Genomic DNA, 21,808 nt, shown 5'->3' with positions numbered 1-21,808 from the left:
TTAAATTCTTACTTAATACGTTATCTTTAACATTTGCTATTAGTGACAAGGTGGTTTCATGTCTTGTTTGACTTGTTTTGAATAAAGTGCTAAATGTTTTTTCTGAGAGGACAAATGATGAGAGTATGGACAGTCTAGCCAAGTTTCAAGCACTTAAGAGGCATCTGCTGGATGACTGAAAGAGATGTAACTCAGATGTAACAGAAACTTCTCCGATTGGCAATAAGATCTTTTGAGAGCCATGTGAGAGTTAGGCAGAGTTTCATTATAAAGTAATTGTGCAGGGATGTATAAATATGTGGAAAGTTGACGCGCTCTGAAGCAGCAACTACGTGCGGGTGCACTTGGGCCCAAATTGAATCTTTGAGAAATGGGTAAAACCAGGAAAAAGTAGGGGCTTTGGGATGTTTTGGGTGTTTTTTCTTAGAAAAGAAAGATTTTTTTCCACAAAGGACAAGTTACTAAACATCAGAGGATTAATTAATATACAGATATACTGAAACGGTATAATCAACAAAAATACCTGAACATCTTGATCACTGTTCATCTATCGTGGTGTTCTTTTATGTTCTCAAAGAGCATTATTGTTCTGCATCAGAAACTGCTGTCTGCATATGGTCTTCAACTTCATCTGTTTCAATGTGGATGATGGTCCTAAAGCTTTGTCATATATTTAGAAAATAAAAACAGTTCTCTAAACAGCTTAGTCCGGATGTTTTCAAAATAAATGTCAAGTATTGCTGTGGCATCAGCAACATGTGAAAGAGTATGAGGAAATCATACTGCTACAGTTCTTCAAAGCCAAAGGCTTCTCCCATTGAATTCGCTTTTAGCAGGAGGGCCTTGCAGAAGCTGGGGGACTTGTTTTACTGTACACCCATGTTCAGCAGCGACACAGACTGTTCTGCAGGTTTCGTGCTGATGGTTGAGCTTTTATGTTCTGGTGATTAACGGGGTGATGCGACATGGAAAGACAAGGCTTTGCATCAGACTAATGGGGAACACAGCATTAGAAAAGACTGCTATGCACCTTCCGTTTCTTATGGACATCCATACAATAAATACTAATATTGTATGGATTTGAAGTTGGAAATTCTTAAAGAACATATACTCCATAAGTTCCACAAGATGATTCCCAGTATGCAATAACAAACCTTCTCCCTACCTACTCCCTGCAATTAAATTTATGATTTGGAGGGAAAAAAAAAAAGCCCTTCCTATTTGTTGTGTCAGGTAGCTGCAGAAAAAGCATAGTGCAAACAATCTCCTTTCAAAGCTGGGAAATTTTTAAGGAGAGTTCCTGAAGAATACATACCAGGGCTAGATGGTCTTCTTCCAAACTGCAGAATGTGACCCAGTAGTATTACTGTGCAGCAAAAACAGCATTGCAAAGTTGGGCATCATCTAAAAGGGTTTACTGGGAAACAACCAGACAGATGAGGACCTATTTAGTTGGGATCTGGTGAACTAGCTGGATTAAATTAAGGGAGAGAGTATATTGGAGTGGTAATGGATATACTGATGACAGGCCTGGAAGTTAATGCGATTTTGTCAACTTCTGACATTTTATTAAGATTCCTATACATGATACTTAATTTAAAGCTGCAGTTTCTGTATACCATCTAGAGACAAGCCATTCTACGAGATCTTCAGTTTTTGCCTTAAATAATTCAGTTTCTCACCTTCGTGAGTACAGAAGAAAAAGCATGCAAGTGTGACTTAAGTGTGTGTTAAAATTTAAAGAAAGGCTTTTAAAAATACTCTTAGGATTTTTGGACCAGTCACTTTACTGCTTGGCAAGCTTGACTTGTCTTTTTAACATTTGACATTGGTGACAAATACCAGACCTCACTATAGAGATTGATACTGGTTTCGTGCAGAAAGTATAGCCCTGTAGTTCATAGTACATGAAACTGTATTTGCAGTATGGTTCTAATTTTCAGAAATGTGTTGAGCACTTGCTAGCACACAGCTGTATCTAAGATCAAAGCTGAGCCTTTGGCTTGCGACTAAAGTAGGATTCAGTCTTTGTAGCAGGAACTTCCTGAGCTCATGGCATGTCAAGATGGCAGAAAAATGCAGTGGCTAATGGTTACAGTGTTACATTAAAGGTAATTTTTATTTGGCACACTGTGAGCAATACAATAATTGGTGACTTACAAAGACATTGTGAAGAAAAAAACCACTTTCACTATGCAAAGGCTCTTTGAAGAAAGAGCTTTGATGATTCCAGTGGGATGGAAAGGAGGTGGTTAATGTTTAGTCTAGTGCTTTATCTGGTATAGAATAATAAATTACTGGTTTTCAACACAGAGGAATGTTTACAGGGATATATACTAAGGGATAGCTATTGTTTGATGTAATAAATAATCATAACTGGATGAACAAAGTGAAAGATGATTCTGAAAATGGCACAAATCATTTGGCTTTGTTAAGAGAAAAGATGACTGAGAAATCTAACAACAAAAGGACAGGGTGGCACAATGGGAGGCAAAATTCAGTAGTGACGGATGCTAATTTACATTGGGAAGAGTTGTTTGAATTGCTAATAAATATTGCTGAGTTCTATTTGTTGATAATATCAGGGCAGAGCTATAGTCAGTGAAAATGCATATAAGATAGCTAGACCTGTATTATGCAATTAACCTGTCGAACACAATGCCACAAGATATCGTTTAACCCTGGAGTCTAGAAGGAATCAAGAAAGGCTCAATGATGAGTACCTAATCAGTTACACATTTCATGGAATGTTAATATCCATTTCTATCCTATAGAGTGCCTAGAGTGAATTGCTAACTTAGAGGGAAAAGGAAGGTGTTTCCACAGATGGGTATTTTCTACTCCGGTGTTTCATACAGATACTGACAATTTTCTGGGACTGTGGAATGGTCAAGTCATTGGGCTGATCCAGTATAATAATTTTAAGTCAAAGACAACAAAACCTACCTCTGTTCATATTGGTGTGTATGAAATCAGTAAGATATTTTGATTGTTTTGAGCAGTGCTGTTAAATATATTTGAGTAGATTAATGATAGGAGGTAAGATAAACTTGAAATATTACTAAATGAATTGCAAAAAATGCACAAATAGATTAATTTACAAATATGATAAGAAAACCCTAGTGGAAAAGGGGTCCCATGTAAACACATTTGTATTTTCTCTCCAAATTAAAATTGAAAAATTGAAAAGACAGTAATATTAATTATTTGTGTGTATACATATGTCTTACAGTTTCCAGTTACTAGTAGGACTCTGTGCCTTAGTAATTGACTCACTGTGGAGTATTTTAGGAGGTTAAGAATTATGTTGTCCAACCCATGAGTAAGTCAGTAGGGTAGAGCAATGTTACATGTGATTTCTGCTTTCATAGTTATCTTAGTTTAGTATATATTCTTAATGTCATGTCCTTTCCCCAATTATAAATTGACTGCATTTTCTCATCCTAACTAAAATACATCTTGATTGCTAACTTTACGCTTTTTTGTTTTGTTTTGTTTTGTTTTCCAGTTTAAAAGAATGCTCAACCGGGAGCTAACCCACCTATCTGAAATGAGCAGGTCAGGCAATCAGGTCTCAGAATATATATCAAACACATTCTTAGGTAAGACTATGATGGGAGTTAACTTTTTGCCTTTTGGTTTTTTGTCTCTCTCTGGGCTGTGATAGAGCTTAAAAGCAAGTAGCTTTCCGTATTAATTTCTGTTTTCAGAAGCTGTACATTTAGTATCTCATTGTTCAGTGTTTGAGCAGAGAGATCATGTTAGATTGATTTCCTCACAGCTCATTTAGTTTGTGTTTGTGGTTTCCCTGTGTATGTAATTACAGATAAATATTAATATACATATTTTCATGTAACATTACAACTACTATATTGCTACAGTATTAAGAAATTAATATATAATGAATTAATTATATACTAAAAAAAATTCTTCCGCTCTGTTTCCCTTATGAAAGTTACCGCAAAGAGGTTTCAGTGTGCTGGAAGCACACAGGCACAAGTAACTTCATAAAATCTCGTAACGCACAGTTCTGATGCTTTGGTGTTCCCTCCCTGCACGTGAGCGGGTGGATGGGTATGACTAAATCAACATCTGAACAGACTGCTGCCAGGAGAATTTGTGCGGCTCAAAAGCTTGCATGGTGGGATGTGAGCATTAAAAAAAGCCCGACACAATATTACGAAGAGTATGGTTCCTCCTCTATGGCATTGCAGAACTAAGCATATATTTTTTTGCTAAAACTGGTGAAAATGAATAAAACTTTGTTCCATACTGTTGATTTTTAACATGAAGATAAAGATACCTATCTCCAACATGTTTTGAGCAAAACACCATTGGTTCATAAAGACTGTTTGTGTAAGGGGAGCACAGCTGAATACATCTAAATTAGGATAAGTGCCAGTCACACATGTTAAGATACATCTTGTTTTATTTGTGTGAGATACCATAGCTGGTGCTTTTTGTGTTTTTTGAAAGAAGCGGGCTTTTGAAGTACATTTTATCCTGCTTGTCACCGTATCCTAAATGGGTCACTTATTGTGTCTGTCCAGTTTACCTATGATTGCAGTAGCGTGCCTGAGCGCTGCAGCACAGCAGGGTTTCAAACAATAAGAAAGGGATGAGCCTCTGTCATGGAGAAGCAATATTGCACAGCTTCAGAAGCCCTAAAAGTCACAGTGTATAGTTGCCTGAGAAGATGACCCACTTAGGCTGAAAAGACAGATACACCAGTTTCTGCTTGCTTTTACTTGAAAACTTAAGGCTCATTTTGACAGGGTAAGGAAATGCATCTGTCAGCCTTTTACATGAGACCTCAGTCTTGAGCAGAAAGAGGGCTGGAAGGGCAATCACTTCTAAGTTACTGAGCCATGGGTATTGTTCTGTGGCTGCATGAAAACCTAGGATACTTAAAATTGTAGGTTCAAGAGGAATACAATGGGGAAAATACCTCATCTACAGAATTATTGCTTAAATAGAGTATTTTCAAAATATGCAGTCTTAAGTATATAGGTTCTGAGCAACAATGTGAAGAGGGAAAACATTCTCTCCATAGAAAATTTTAATGAATCTAGTTAGTTAATTTTTTTAATACATAATCTATCTCCTGAACATCTACAGGCGTTCTCACATTTGAAAGTTAGGAACATGTCATGAGGAAACAGGTTTTTCTGTTCTTCTTATTCTTTAAAAAAAAAAAAAAAAAGGACTGTTTTCCCAAGTAGGGCTATATGACATGTATGAAGTTACTCATAATGACAACAAATATATTCCTTGTGTAAGAATTAAGGCTCCTACATTGAGTATAATAGTACGCAAGGTTTTTATTTTTCAGTGTCATTAACCTGTTATCCTATGAACGTAAAATGTAAGAGAACCTGCCAATGAGCATAGCACAATCAGGGTCAAAATGGCAACCTGTCTTTTCTGGATGTTTAGATGGGTGCAGGATCCTTTGCCTTGTGTGCTTGTAGTTACAAAAGCAGAGGTAGTCCTGTGGAATTCCTCTGGAGATCTAAAGTTGTTCAGACAGACACTTCTTTTCACTTGAGTTAGTCTGACAGCTTGGCTTATGAACCTCCCTTTGATGGGTCTACACTTTGTGCATATGACCGAAACCATAAACATCAAAGCATGAACACGAGTCACTGCTCCTCATCTGTTGTCGGTTTGCACCAGTCAAGAGCCGCAGCACTGCGCCTCCCCCGTTTTCTTGATTGTCTGTATGAGGAGAGTGGTGAAGTATGACGGGGGCAATTGGGGAACTCGGTGCCGCAGGCTAAAGCTTGGTGACATTTCCACAGTCTCTTCTTTGCTGTGATTTCTTTGCAATTTGAAGTGTCCAGTAAATGCGGTGCTAAAGGGTAATTAAAAAAAAAAGAAATGGAAACAAGAAAGAAAGTGAAGAAACAAACACAGTAACAATCTGGGAATTAGAAATGGACTTGCTACCCTCGTCTGGTTTCAATGTCTTTATTGAAAATGACCATTGCAGGAAGGGAAGAATAGACATACGTTTTAAAGACCCCAAATTTTCTTTTTTTTTTTTTTTTTTTTTAATTTCTTTTGTTCTAGAGTGTTTTTTAAATCATAGTTTTTGCTAGGCTCCTATGTTACAAACATCTGTTCTGGATTTTCCTGGTTTTGCTGGAATATTCCTTGAGGACTAGAACAGGTGCAGGAACATTTCAGCAAAGAAGAGATAATTTGGAGGGAGTCATTAAAACTCTATGTTGAAATATAATATGAATAAAAAGAACAAAAATTAATGCAAATTCCTAGCAATTTTGGCAGGAGAGTCCTTTGTTGCACTACCTTAGATTACTTTGGGGACCACAGATATCTGCAATGCTCCACACCCCATACTGTTTCTGCAGCGATCAGCTGGCAATGGCCTAAATATACTTTTACTCTCAGTTTAATCCTTGTCTAAAGTTTTGCTGGCACATACATTGATGAGGTATGTGAAGTGATGCTGCTGATACTGCTATGGAGACAAAAGCACACAGCAAAATGTTGGGTTTTAGCAAAACAGTCCTTTTGTCGGTATTACTTACTCTGGTTGGGAGGTGCAGAAATGCACTGCGTTGCTGGCGTGAACTGCCTTTACATCCAAAGCGCTTGTAGATGTGGCTGGCAAAAGGCTTTCTGAGTTGTAGAGTCTTAACACAAACAGGACCAGTCCCCAAGTATTAGGTCCTTCGAGTCCTGAAAATGTCTTGTGAAGGTTTACATGAGATACCGTTTTGATTGTTTTTGAAATACAATTTCAGAGAGTGTTTTTCCTGGAAAAGAAGAAATTTTAAATTTTCTTGTAAAATGAAAGTTTAGATTTCTGTTCAACTGTAATATTTTTATAATGAAAGGATTGACCCTCTCTACAGTGCTAGTGGTGCAGAAGTGGAAATCAGACAGTCACAAGTCTGTGACTAAAGCCAGTTCAGAAATAATGAGGCAATTTGTGAAATAGAGATCTGCTTATACTGTGGTATAGGTCTATTGTTATCTTTTCATGGTTTTACTGCTCTTGATATGAAGTATCTGTTGCAAAATCTCCAAACATAAAAATAAAAAAAAGTTTTGTGAAGAATTACAATATCCATAAGATGCAACTCAGCAGTGAAATGGACAAAAATATTTGTAATTCCTTTAAAAATTATTCTCCTTTTCTTCATTCTTTTGAAGACAAACAACATGAAGTTGAAATCCCTTCTCCGACGCAGAAAGAGAAAGAGAAAAAGAAGAGGCCAATGTCCCAAATCAGTGGAGTCAAAAAACTGATGCACAGCTCCAGCCTAACTAATTCCAGTATTCCTAGATTTGGAGTTAAAACAGACCAAGAAGATGTTCTTGCCAAGGTAGAGAATATATAAATCCTTGCATTTAAACCATTGAATTAAAATAGAGGGTGGACTTGTCAATATTACTCCATCTCTGCTTATAACCATTGATTTCAAGCTGTAGCACCAAAGGCTGGTCTCGCTTGAAATAGCACAAATTTGGTGAAGTGGAATAATAACAAGTAAAATCAGAATCAGGCCATAAGGGTTAATTTCTGTGTAAACAGGATTTCATCTGGAGATGGAATGTAAATTAGTATTTGTGTATGCATTAATTAAGCTGCTTTTTCATAAATAATATCTAAGGAATGAAGAGCAAACATACCATATACTGTCACAGGAATGAAAATATATAGCAGCCCTATGTCTTCTGAAAATGCACAACTGGTATATAGCATTAGAGCTATCTTTCCAGGTCCTGCCTTCAGCTGTATCAGTTTATGTACATCATTTGTGGTTTTGTTTTTAGTGACATTTTCTATGATTTTTGCACCAGCAGCTAATTAGTTGGCAATAATCTAAAACTGGCATAAAGTGATTATTTATTTAATTTTAGAGTTTTACATTTTGAAATATGCTTATCCGTATGTTTTCAGGAATCTCCCCCTTTGTTTGAAGAGTATTTCTGAGAACCAGGGAGACAGCAGCAGAACCGCAGCATCTCTGGAGGTTTCCTCCTTGCTGAACTCTGCTGTCACTGGGCAGTGAGATAGCAAAGTGTGTCAGTTCAGCTCATTCAAGATACTGTAGCATTTTTCCCTCTGGAGCAATCCATTTAAGGAGGCACTCCTTCCTGCTTAGTGAATTAAAATCTGAAAAGTTGGTAGCTGCAAATTCAAATATTACAAGACTAGTAGCAGCAGCTTTCCCCCTTTCAGAGTTTAGCATATAATTTTCACAGTGGCAAGGTTTGAATCTTCATGAGTCCACTGTTTGTAGCTGTTTCAATCAAAAATCACTGGAATTTGTGTGTTAGGTTTCAACGTGTCTGTTGCTTCATTCTGCTCTAGGAACTAGAAGATGTGAACAAATGGGGCCTTCAGGTTTTCAGAGTAGCAGAGTTATCTGGAAACAGACCTTTGACAGTCATCATGCACACCATTTTTCAGGCAAGTAGCAGCAGCTGTGCTGCTTTTTGCTTACCTTAGAGATTTTTCTGTGCTTTGTAATCATAATTGTTTCTCTTTTCCTTTTCTAGGAACGGGACTTGTTAAAAACATTTAAGATTCCAGTAGACACTTTAATAACTTACTTGATGACCCTAGAAGACCATTACCATGCAGATGTGGCATATCACAATAACATACATGCTGCAGATGTTGTTCAGTCAACCCATGTCCTGCTATCAACCCCGGCATTAGAGGTAAACTGCGCTGAGGTGGGAAAGAGGCAGGCATGAGAGAAAGGGACATACTAAGACTCTTCTAAACCAAATATTAAAGATCTTAGTTTCTGCAATATTTTTAAAAGAAATCTTACATTTCTTCATGAATTGTGCTCTTTTAAAGGTAATGAGCATCAAAACTTATTTACATGTAAATATTGTGCAGAAAATGTCACATCTTTTTCTTTTAAATCATGGTTTTATACTTGCAGATTTGTGCTGTCGTAACCTTTTCCATTGTAACACAATGCATAACTTGTTTCCACCATCTCATTATTAATACTACATCCTGTTCTGTCATTATTTCCCATGCAGGATTCTCACTAACCACAGTTAGTGGAATTGCTTAGGAAAGATAGTGATAAAATGGGATTCCCTCAATAGGGCCATTTGTTTTTTGTTTTTTTCCTTGTGCATATTCATTCTGGTCCTGAAAGGCTACTTTTGTGTTTGTTTCTCAGGCAGAGTGGAACATGTACTAAATTTTCACTGGACTATCTCATTTTTTTTCATAAATATTTCAGAATTGTTTGGGAAAAAATAACATTTCATATGTTCTTTTCTGAAGAATTCTCTTGCCGAAAGTGCTTAAATCTCTGAAGTAGAAAGAAGTGGAAGAAAGATGGAGATTACTTTCCCTTTTTTAAGCACAATTCGGGTCTTAGCATAGCAAACATTGATATTTACCAGTGAATTGTTGGGAAACGGCAGATACAGCAAGCAGTTGAAATTTTAGTAGTTCAAAAGCATTTGCTCTCATTTTCAAGGAGGGCTGCATTTTGACTCTTTTTCATAATGACCAATCTTTCATGTTTACTGAATGCTTCTGCTTTACCCCCTTCTTAACAAGAGGGTTATAAGTGCAACTTAAGACTGTTGGCAGGTCTCGATCCTCAAATAGTCAGGAATTCTCTTTTGAAAGATTTTCTTTATCTCAAGAAGGAAGATCAGATTATGTTCTTAAATCAGCACTGGCTTCACCAAACAGCTGAACCAGTCGTCAGTAGCATTTCGGTTTTTTTTCCAGATCAACTGTTTTTCATAGCCTTGTTTTCAGCAGAGCTTTAGCCAGTAAAATAGCAATGTCTGCCCGGTGCCACTGCTGACCTACACACTCTGAGCTGTTCTTGATCAATTATGAAAGCAATTATATAATGTGGGTGCTTGTGACAACAGGGGACTGGGCTCCATGACATGCCAGGTCCATTGCAATCCTCTCTTCCTATCTTCCTCATAATCTCATACGGAAGAAAAAATCAGTAAATGTTAAGTAAGAGGCCTTGTAGTCTGTCACCATTTCCTTTAGCATCATTTAGGAGATGTGTGTCTTTCAAGTATAGGACAATACGTAGGAGTCAGGCTGAAATTTTTAACTTCATTTTGTGCTATAGGTTAGAAACCTGGACTTAATGATCTAATCTGTACTTAATGATGTAATAAAAGTGGATTTATTTACAGCCTGAAGCTGAAAAAACTTCAGTTGTTATGGAATTTAGTGATGCTGTCAGTGTGAACTAAGGATCGTTTTACTTTGGCCAAACTGGAAATATTTATGAAATTCTACATAATTGACGATTTTACAAAAGGTTGTGATAGCCTATGTGTAAAATCTCTTGAGATCCCTGATACATTTCAAATGTGTTTCCCTTGTTCAGATCTAGATTCAAAGTAGAGTCCTTCTTATTGAAAACACTTTTTCATTGATTAGTGATTGTCATTTCTGTTTCATGATTTTCTAGGCAGTGTTCACTGATTTGGAGATTCTTGCAGCAATTTTTGCCAGTGCAATACATGATGTAGATCATCCTGGGGTTTCAAACCAGTTTCTTATCAACACAAGTAAGTTTGATATTCAGTGGTTTTCTCAAAAATTTGCTGCAAGATCTGCACATAGCACCTGAAAAATACACAGTTCATTCCTTGTTTGCTTCTATCTGTACCTTTTCTCAGTAAATAGATAGGTGTTAATATTTTAAAATGGATATTGTTTTGCATTTCTTGTAACGTTAGAAATAATATACATAGTACCCTCTAGCAAGAATTACTAAGACATGAACTATAATCCTGGCACTGTTTCAATGTATTGGATGTGGTCTCTCCTGGAAATGAGTTGGTTTACATTAAATAAATAAATTTGTAGGAGAAAAATGAAGGAAGATTAAATAAAAATAAAAAAAAAAGGAAGACAACAGTTTATGGGTTTATATTTGAAGCATATGATATGACCAAGAATAGCCATACATTTTTAAGAAATTTAGAAAACAAGTTTCTTTTTAGCAAACAGACTGACTGGCCCATCTCTGTCTCTCCCTGGCTGCTGTACTTAGTTTCTGATCTCTGCGTACTCATGCCTCTTGGACTGTATTTTCTCAGCCTGTCCCTGAAGGCTATGGCAAACCTCTTTTTTTGTGAGTCTCTTGCTGGCACTCCATGCATGGAGGAAAAAGCCCTAATGAAATGAGACCCTAATGTCATTTCCAAATTTGAAACCCAGTGTACTTGCTCTGCATTTCTCCATGCTGTTCTCTGCAGCATTGCATGAACCTCTCCCCCCTCTTTAATCTTCTACTAGAAGAAAAACATGTATTGGCTTCATGGAACCTGATCATGACACATTTACTGAATGGCTTGTTGCCCCAGTGTAACCTGCTTTGATTTCAGTGGCGTACGTTACTATTATAAGTGGGTAGCACATTGTAGGTCAGTGCAAGTTCTGTCATACAATGTTACTTCTTTTGCCATCCGACAATTTCTCCTTTTATGATAACTCAACCAGAAATACAAAAGTTGAAATAATACTGTCATGGTTTAACCTCAGTCAGCAACTGAGCACCACACAGCCGCTCACTCACTCCCCCCGGCCCCGGTGGGTTGGGGGAGAGAATTGGAAGAGTAGAAGTGAGAAAAACTCGTGGGTTGAGATAAAAACAGTTTAATAATTGAAATAAAATAATAATAATAATAATAATAATAAATGTAATAATGATAATATACAAAGCAAGTGATGCACAATGCAGTTGCTCACCACCCACCAACCGATGCCCAGCCAGTCCCCGAGCAGCGGTCCCCCCCGGCCAGCTTTTCTCCAGCTGATGTACTGAGCATGACATCACATGGTAGGGAATGTCCCTGTGGCCAGTTGGGGTCAGCTGTCCTGGCTGTGCCCCCTCCCAGCTTCTTGTGCACCTCCAGCCTTCTCCGTCGGTAGAGCATGGGAAGCTGAAAAGTCCTTGACTAGTGTAAGCACTACTTAGCAACAACTGAAATATCAGTGTGTTATCAACATTGTTCTCGTCCCAAATCCAAAACACAGCACTGTACCAGCTCCTAGGAAGAAAATCAACTCTATCCCTGCCAAAACCAGGACAAATACTAATAATCCAAGCACAGAAGAAGAAAAAGGTACAGACATGGAAACATACCTAGGGTTGTGTATTTGACCCATCTGGTTGCACATTTATAGATACTGTCATTCCTGCACTTGGGTGAATCTGTTGCACTGGTGCTAAAATAGTATGACTGCAAATCAGCAGTATAGTTTGAAGAAGGGAGCTCCTCTTCTGACTCATTGCTGCTGTATGTTCAAATAAGGCCTCTAGTTTAGCCTGCATCTGATTTTATTTGCCCTAATGGCCTGAGGGCTGCCCTGTAGTGAAATTCAATTTGATGACTGATCTGCAAGGAGGAGGATTGGGATTGACTCTAGATTTCTGGTGCTTTATAGGTAACCAGTTCGGCAGCGTAGTATAGGAAGAGGGTGAATCAAGCTTTGTGCACAAAACAGTGTGTAATACCTAAATTCTTAAGAGTGGGCATATATAAGTAAATTTTTTATTTGTTTAATCAGAAATTGAATATCAGGATATATTGGTGGCTCTGAGGTGCTACAGGGAAACCACTGAGTTGTTCAGGTTTAAGCAGGATGACTGGCTAGTTGAAGGGACCAGTAGTGATACATAAAGCTTTCACTCTTAGGCAGATGGTTGAAATTCAGCTAAGTTAGGAATGATTCTGATGCTGCTTATTTAGTGGCTTAGAGGAAATGTCCTATTTTTCTCAATTCAGCTTTTGATAGAGAAGGCTTCCATGTCAATCAAGTAACATCGCTAACTGGAACTGCTGTTGCCAAGCTGAAAGAGACAAAGGGATTTTATCCCTTTTGAGTTGTTCCGTATACAAAGAAGAAACTGTAGGGACAGAGACAGAGATAAAGACCATCTAATTTAGGTCTCTCAAATCCTAGATTTTCCTAACCTCTAGAAGATCATTTGCTTCCACCTAGTTTTGTTTTCCAGTGAACCTTACAATGTATTAACGTTTCACTAAGTATAAGAATACATTTTTTAAATGCATAATAGACTTACAGTTACTTAAAGTATGTACATATTTGCCATATTTCAGCTTATTCTTTATAATTACTTACATGTGATATTTCTGAATATTATTTCCCTATTTAAGGATTTAAAGTCTATTTACACAGTTGTCTAAAAGTCTGATCCCCCTTGAATGCTGTTGAAGAACAAACAAATATGGATTGTATTAGCATCAGAGAAGATGCTTATTTGATCACTCTTAACTCTGTCTTTCCGGACAAATACTCTTGAAGCTTATAATGTGTTACAAAGATTACCAAAGGGGAACTTCTTCCATTTCCACCTCTGTTACAAGGTTGAGCACATTTTAGCTCTGTCTGTAGCTCCAGCCCTTCCAAAGTGTTTTGGCAATGTTGAGTGTTTTGCAGTTGGGGCTCATCAGAAGGCTGTTTGAAAGGAAAATAAACTATTGCCTGTCGTCTTTGTAGGAAAAATAACAAATAGGTAAGCTTTGTAAATGTTCTGTGAAAGATGAAAGAGACATCATTTGACAAACTCACTTCCTTTTTCCTTTTGCTATTAAGGTTTTGCTGCCATCAGGATAAGGAAAGGTAGAGGAAGGGTTTCCTGATTGAAAAGATTGATGTATTCAAGACAGGAGAGGAAGACAGCAGGAGAATGGAGAGACTAATGAAATCTGAAGAGCAGAGCTTTTATAGGCACCTCATTGAGCCAGAGAGCTTTTAAAACAAAGCTGCTGTAAAAGAAGATAAAGAGGACGAAGAGTAGAATAGACTGATGTATGGTTAGATTTAGGGTAGAACAGCTGTAATAAATAGAAGTTAATATCACACATGACAGGTGTGATTGCGTAGGAAGTATTTGGTTTTTATGACAGACTAATTTCCAAGCTGTGTCTTAAAACATGTGCGAGCTGACTGTGTGGTATCCCTGGGTAGAATCTAAAGCTGTGCAGAAAATTGTCGTAACTGCTTTTATTTGTCAGAGTGGGCTGTTCAGCAGGTCTAAGCAGACAAATGCAGACCTTCTGTGTGTGCCTTAGCACAGGCATTGCTAGGAAGGTGTATGTTATTCTCATAGCCATACGGAGTGACCAAGTTAAGAATACTTCTGTTGGAGAAGGCAGCATTACGGCATCAGGCGTTGACCATGCTCAAGCACAAGGCAGTAGGCAAGGCCACTGCTTGCATTTTCAAGCCACATGACCTTCCAAGAAAAAGACCAGAAGCATAACCGTTGCGGTCCTACCAACCTCCTCTCAAAATATCCATTTGTCATGGACTAAGGACCCATAGGCCTAGCTGGCTAGTCATCTGATTGCCTTAGCTAACTGCAGAAGGACATGGCTTGAAAACCAAGGTGTGTGCTCTCTGCCTGTGTATTCCCAGTCTGAGTGCTGGATAGCTGCAACTTGACTTAAACAATGGAATTGTAGTAGTTGTGATGGGAGGGAGGCATGAGAAGAGAAAACATCACAGTGTGTTTTAGTTTAGGTGTGTTTATGCGTATAGTATTCTCCATGTGACCTCATGCAGATATGAAAATGTATTCTGAAAAATACCTTCCTCGTATTTTTTCTAACTTGCCGCTCTAGGCACATGTACATGCTTCACTGCAAAGCATTTTCTTTATTTTCCTCAGCATACTTTGCCTTGATTTGTTAAGATGTTCAGTCATTAATTCTGTAACTTTTGATATTGTGTGAACTACAGAAACTATGTTTCTAAAAGTTCATCTGTAAATGTTGTTATGGATGTAATGAATTTAGAAAATCTTAAAAGGATTTGGTAGAAACACAGGCTTTAGTAACGTTCTGCCCTGCGATTGTTATTTCAGATTCTGAACTCGCCTTGATGTACAATGACTCATCAGTACTGGAGAATCATCACTTAGCTGTGGGCTTCAAGCTACTGCAGGAAGAAAATTGTGACATTTTCCAGAATTTGACCAAAAAACAGAGGCAATCATTGAGAAAAATGGTCATTGACATTGTGAGTTCTGCTTGAGAGTCCCTTTTCCATAATGCTAGCAAACTGAATAAAGCACAGAAGCATTTTATGATAAATTACATGTAATTAGATCCATAATCAATGAAGTAAAAGTTTGAAGTTTTATCGTGTCTTATCCAAACATGAACAGTGCGTTCTTTTCAGTTTCAGTAACCATCTATACCTTTTTAGAAGGTATACAATCCTGCTTCAAGCCATTTCACCATCACAGTTAGAAATTTGCTACTGAATTCATGATGAATTTAGGCTGATCATTCTGAACAATTCTGAAGAATCATTTTGTCATATTCTTAAAATAACCAACGTGAAACTTACTAGTTTGGACACTAATGACATACAGGATTCAGACTTTTATAGTGTATTCAGACACAGGAATTACAGGTTCCCCCCAGAACTGTTTGTTTATGTGTTCAAAGATTTGTTTAAAAATCAGTAGAATAATTTATGTAATATTAATTTATTTGTTTCTTTCAAGGTACTTGCAACAGACATGTCTAAGCATATGAATCTATTGGCTGATTTAAAAACCATGGTTGAAACCAAAAAAGTGACCAGTTCTGGTGTACTGCTTCTTGATAACTATTCAGACAGGATTCAGGTAAGAAAATTCATCTGCAAATGGTCACTTGTGTTAACTTACATCCTTAATAACATTGGCCTGCCCATTCTCCAGCATGGGTTAGATCAGCTGTCCATTCTCACACCGTGACTCACTACCTTCCCTTTACTCCCTCTTATGTTTCCTACCTGTGACATACTCCGTTACATACTGAGTGACTCTCTCAGAGAGTAACGAGGTGCTAGAGTACTTCTGGACTAAATGAGGCTTTGGCCTTCCCTTCAGATTATCAGCACCTGATTGGTCTTTCTCTCAAAGATTTTCTGTCCCTTATACAGGCAGAAGCGAGGTGATTCATGGCGATTACTGCAAGTGTGCAAAACACCCAAGCACATAAGTTTTTGCTGTTTAGAATAAATCTTGCGCTACATGTATTTTCAAGATCCTGTTTCGCAGCCACCAAAAGTGTAAATGGAAAAGGAGCTGGTTTTCTCCAGTGTAATAACACTGCAGGTGTTCAATCTATTTTAGGTTCTTCAGAATATGGTGCACTGTGCAGATCTAAGCAATCCAACCAAGCCGCTCCATCTCTACCGCCAATGGACAGACAGAATAATGGAGGAATTTTTCCGTCAGGGAGATCGGGAAAGAGAGAGGGGAATGGAGATAAGTCCCATGTGTGATAAGCACAATGCATCTGTAGAAAAATCACAGGTAATTGATTTGAGTAGGCAGTTAAATAACACAGTATGACATTTTAACAGAAAAGGATGGTCCATAGCCATGTTTTGATTAATTTCTGAATGCACTATTTCCTTTTTTCCCTCCTAGTTAATTAATTCAGCTCCTGAGTAGTAAGTGAGGGGAGCTGAGATTTTTACTGTGAAAACATAGTGCATGGCAGTGTGTTTTCTGAAGGGATTCCACCGTTGTCGTGATCTGCAATGAAGCATACATGTCAAAAGAGAGTATTGTACAGTTGCTCATTAGGGTTTCCTTCAAAAGCAGAATTAAATATAAAGCAGCTGTTTGGCTCACTAGATACAGTGGAGTTGTTTGGAATAAACAGTTCATTTGAAAACAAATCTTTTCCAAGTCCTTATCCAATATCCTGAATCAGACTTTTGAAATGTAAAAGACCCTGTTTACTACCTAAAACAGCATGGTTTCCTTTCAGCCACCTTTAAGGGTAGTGCATCTAGTGTCTCTTACTAGCGTTGTATTTCTCATACTTTGCGTGACAGGCATAGTTGTTTATTTCTTTGTCAGTAGGAGCTCATCCTAATTTTGTATTATTTGAAACAGGTGGGTTTTATAGACTACATTGTTCATCCTCTGTGGGAGACATGGGCAGATCTTGTTCACCCAGATGCCCAGGATATCTTAGATACACTGGAGGACAATCGAGAATGGTACCAGAGCACAATCCCTCAAAGTCCCTCTCCTGCACCTGATGACCAGGAAGAGGGTAGGCAGGGCCAAACTGAAAAATTCCAGTTTGAACTAACACTGGAGGAAGACGGTGAGTCAGACACCGAAAAGGACAGTGGAAGTCAAGTAGAAGAAGACACCAGCTGCAGTGACTGCAAGACTCTTTGCACCCAGGATTCAGAATCCACTGAAATTCCTCTTGATGAACAAGTAGGGGAAGAAGTAGAAGAGGAGGAGAACCAGACAGAACCTTCTGTGGTAGAAGACCATTCTCCTGACACGTAACAATGAAGACGCAGTCTCTTTCTCTCTTGCCCTCTCCCTTTCTTTTCCTCTTTCTCTTTTTTTGTTTTGTTTTGTTTATTAGGTAATGGTTTCCAAAGTGTATGTCGTATGCTACAACCATGGTCACAACTCACTGTCATCTGCCAGGACGTTTGTTGATCAAAACTGACCTTGATGACTCAGTTTGGCACTCAGGAATATTGTAACAAGAATTTTCACCTCCATGGCATCAGAAAGCAGGGGGAAGAACATCCATAAACTACATTTTAATAAGCTCTCCATTTGGCAGATTTGATTAAATAAAGCAAATGTTTTCAGAGGAGTACCACCTGCCAACTGAATGCTGGTATGCTTTGATAGTTTTTGAATTCATTGTATTTCACAACCAGAGCATTGGATAATGTTCATCATGAGAGGAAACAGACAGAAAATAAACTGAGGTTCCTACTGGAAAACAAATGCACATAAATGATGGGACACAACATGATTCTGTTACCAATAGGAAGATGAGCTGTGGAAATTGCATAATTTTCTAATTTCAAGTCTTCCTGATACGTGACTGAAAAAAGTGTGACCCAGTGGGTTGCGCTAACCTCTGCATTTTGTATAATATGTAAAAGAGAGATCTTTTGTAGAGCTTACTTTTATTATTAAATGTACCGAGGTATTATATTTAAAGACAAACACCTTCAGACTTCATCTGCCACTGGTTATTTTTTTTCCAAAGAGTAACTTGCAAGTTTTCAGTACAAATCTGTGCTACACTGGATAATACTTCTAGGTTTTTTTTCCTTTCCTTTTTTTTTTTTTTTTTTTTCCACCTTAGAATCTCATAGTAATATTGAGCTGTAAAAGTCTATTATTTTATATATTAGTGAGTTCCATGAATATCCTTTATGTTACATAAAACTCTTTTAGTATGATGGCTTTTTTGTTTGTTTGTTTTTCATCACAGTTTTCCCAAACGTATTAGAGGAACTTACGTTGTGCTTTTGCCCTCATAGTGGCCTGATCCTGCCAATTCTGTCTTACTACAAGAAGTGGTCCCAGTGAAACCGACTGGGACCACTAAGATTAGGATTTGCAGGACTAGAGCCTGTAAGAAAGGTAATGAATTGTCATCTTAATACAAAAGCAGCTCTTCTGCTATACTACTAAAATTTTTCCCTCTGAAACATGGTTTCCAGACCTTTTTTGGGTGGGAGCTATAGACTGCTAAATCAGAACAGGCCAATACAATGTATGGAGTATTTGTTCTGGCAAAAAAAGCATTAGTGTAGTATTTCCAATTTTAACTCTCTTAATAACTTTTTATCTGTGTCAGCTATCTAGTTAAACCATTTGCTAATCTGAGATGTGTACAGCATAAATATAATGATTAGCATTATTTTTTCATGTCTTTGTTGCAAGAAGAGCCAGGTCAGTCTTTTCTTTTTATGTTTTTAAGTAAATGAGCAATGCATCATGAGAGTTGTAGTTTACTCCACATTATTTCAATCTCGGATCTTTTCATGCTTTATCCAGCTTGTGCTGAGGGAATCCTGCTTTTCAGTTTGATTGGTACTGAAAGTTTCTCTAACTTGGAAAGTTAAAGGGAGGTAGGAGTTTGTATTTGTCATTTTCCAGTCCTGTTGTTTGGTCACATGAAAGATGAAGGAATTTTTTTTTTCCTCCGCTTTACTAGTAGTTTTGAGCGTGGAAGATGGGAAATAGTTGCCTAGGGAAGCTAGCAGACTCCCACTCCATAAAATTCTGGTAAAATGACAATACCAAGATGATTTCTTAACAAAAGAAGATAGCAACAGCCATTATTTCCCCTTTGGATTCATTCTGTAGTAAATTTGAGATATGAATACGGGGGGAGTTTAAGTGTCTGAGATCTAGAATAAAAAGCTGTTTAAACATGATTGGCTAATAATTCAGCTTTTAAATGCATTAAATGCATTTTGCATTATTCTATATCCAGGTCATAGTTTTGTTTACCTTTAGCCCTCACAGGGCCTTAGCGCAGAAGATGCTGAAGGAGGAAAGACAATGATGAGAACTCATGGGTTTTTTTCAGTTTTTGACTCTTTTTTTTGTTCATCATTTCTTCCTGAACCTGATCCATCTAAAAATCCTTTCAGTCCCCAAGAGTGCCTGGAACTTTAATAATGGAAGAGCAATATAAATTCCGAAATAATCAATAGGGACCTGAAAAGGTTTTGTATCTGCACTAACTGAAAGTAAATGAAAAGAATAATACCATATTGTGAGATATACATCCATATATGTGGACAATCAAATAATAGAAAATTTTATCATTTCTTAGAGCCGGGGATATAATGCACTGTACAATCTTTTTTTTTTCCTCTTTTGCCAAAGTGTGTTTTAGCATTTGACACTGCTTTAAAACAATACAATTTGCAAGTGGCTTTATGTGTTCTGAGTATTTTTGCCATAAGAAAATGCAGTGAGTGAGTATTGGGGGGGGGGGGAGAAAATTCACCTTGCTTATAACAGTACACTTTAGCTTGCAAGTTACTGTACTCAATAATGCTGTATTTGAATTCTTAAACTGTTTTGTGTCATTATTAAAAAACGATAATGAGAGAATATAGATAGAACAAATAGCATTCAGAAGTTTAAAAAACTTGAATGAAATGGATTTTACAGAAAGCTTTGACAGTTCTTTTCAAATGCATTATTTATTTTATTTGTGCCATGCATTTTTCTCACCAAATGACCTTACCTGTAATACAGTCTTGTTTGTCTCTGTTTACAACCATGTATTTATTGTGATGTACATACTGTAATGTTAATTGTAAATTATCAGTTCTTATTATAACATCATCCTTGTGAGGGTGGTGTTGGTATATTTGGAAACTCTTGGTGAGAGAATGATTATTGTGTATACATATTCCTTGTACATTTTTTCTCCTGTAATATATTCTATGTCACCTTAGAGCTTGTTTATGGAAGATTCAAGAAAAGTATAAAATACATAAAGATATATCAATAAAAAAAAGCTGCAGGTCTTTGGTCCCAGGGCTGTGCCTTAACTTTAAACAATATTTTCTTCTGTTTTGCTGCATTTGAAAGTAAGGTAGCTGTGGGGCTAGGGCTGGGCATTTCTACCATATTTTTAGTTGCTAACTGATGGGGTTACTCGTACGAGCTAATATGCATGATACTACAATGAGCTTTCATTCATGACCTTACTGGAAGTTCAAGCTTTTCCAGACTTCTGGCAATATAATTGTATTGCCTCTTGATTATCTTTTTACAGGCTATCATTGGGGATTATTGCAGCCATTTTTTGCTTCTAAAAAAATGCTGCTGTATTTCAGTACTGAATTGCACTGAAAGAGCTTTGGAAAGCATCTCTAATAAGCATTTGATTTTAATGCATATTGGGAAATGGAATAATTGGAATTAAAAGGGTATCACTCATACACTTTTACAATCATCTGTAATATCCCTTCTTTATTTAGTAGCACAAATTATCACTGTATAAGCAGAATCCATGAAGTAGGACAAAAGACAATTTTAATCTTGAAAATGCTTTCCAACACCAATATTAGTGTTATAAGCAGCCAAAGTTTTATTTTATACAGATGTATCTAAGGCTTTGTACACGTGTGTATAGCATAATGCACTAGATCTACAGGGGCGTGGTAAACCTTTAGATCTTTTAATAACACTAGTATTAGGTTTGCAGGTTGGACTGAGCATCTCTTGCTGTTTGACTTGTCACATTGCTCCAGAATACTCAGAGCTGATATCAATGAATTTGCCAGAGCGAGGTAAATACCTCTCCTCCATTCCAGTGATGCCCAGCCCTTGTAGCATGCAACGTCTTTGTGAAAGGAGAGATTCTTTTTCAAGGAAAAACAGAGCCTCCTTTTTGACACAAACTGTAGATTTTAGCAGCCCTGGCCCAAAGTAAATCGATTGCTTTTGTTTTAAATGGTATAAAAGGGACACTATAACAACCGAAATCCTGAACAATTTTTTGTTACTGTTTTAATTTGATTTTTCCTTTGGGTATGTCTTGAGAGTGGCAACTTGTGTGAACATTGCACATGACTATTCTTTCACTGGTTTCTTAGCCTCTCTTACAGCCTATGGGATAGTACTGTACATCAATACCTTCATATGAAATTTTATATGCAATGGAAATAAAAGCATGGGTTGATTCTGCCTAGTTACTGTATTTGATTTTTTTTTGCAAGTTAAATTTTTTTTACATACATCCCGTAGTTGTGACATCTTAAGAGAAAGCGTATTTCCAGAATAATTTGATTACCATATTTTTGTCATCATACTGTTTTCCATAGATAATACAAAATAAATGTGGGGGAAAATCAGAAAAGTCAATCAAATGTGGTATTTCATAGAGAAGTCTAATCCACAAAGGTGCCATACAATTATATAGAAAGGCGTTCAGTCTCGGTTTTCAGGAAATTTTACCATTGGCTTCAGTGGCA

General features: G+C 37.3%; 1 protein-coding gene across 6 annotated transcripts in view; it reads left to right on the top strand.

Moving 5' to 3' along the window:
- Positions 1–21,525, top strand: part of PDE4D (phosphodiesterase 4D) — a 436,186-nt gene extending 414,661 nt beyond the window's left edge. For all 6 annotated transcript variants that reach the window (XM_076362675.1, XM_076362676.1, XM_076362678.1 and 3 more), the window contains 9 exons: positions 3,509–3,602; positions 7,183–7,355; positions 8,348–8,446; positions 8,536–8,700; positions 10,461–10,560; positions 14,892–15,046; positions 15,540–15,662; positions 16,155–16,337; positions 16,929–21,525. In XM_076362675.1, coding sequence (XP_076218790.1) covers positions 3,509–3,602; positions 7,183–7,355; positions 8,348–8,446; positions 8,536–8,700; positions 10,461–10,560; positions 14,892–15,046; positions 15,540–15,662; positions 16,155–16,337; positions 16,929–17,339 — 1,503 coding nt within the window. In that variant the 3' untranslated portion in view covers positions 17,340–21,525. The remainder of the gene's footprint in view (positions 1–3,508; positions 3,603–7,182; positions 7,356–8,347; positions 8,447–8,535; positions 8,701–10,460; positions 10,561–14,891; positions 15,047–15,539; positions 15,663–16,154; positions 16,338–16,928) is intronic.
- Positions 21,526–21,808: the final 283 nt, after the last annotated feature.

This window comes from Aptenodytes patagonicus, chromosome Z, assembly GCF_965638725.1.
Source record: "Aptenodytes patagonicus chromosome Z, bAptPat1.pri.cur, whole genome shotgun sequence".
Lineage (NCBI taxonomy): Eukaryota > Metazoa > Chordata > Aves > Sphenisciformes > Spheniscidae > Aptenodytes > Aptenodytes patagonicus.
Note: the sequence above shows the minus strand (reverse complement) of the source record. Positions and strands in the feature narration are given on the sequence as shown.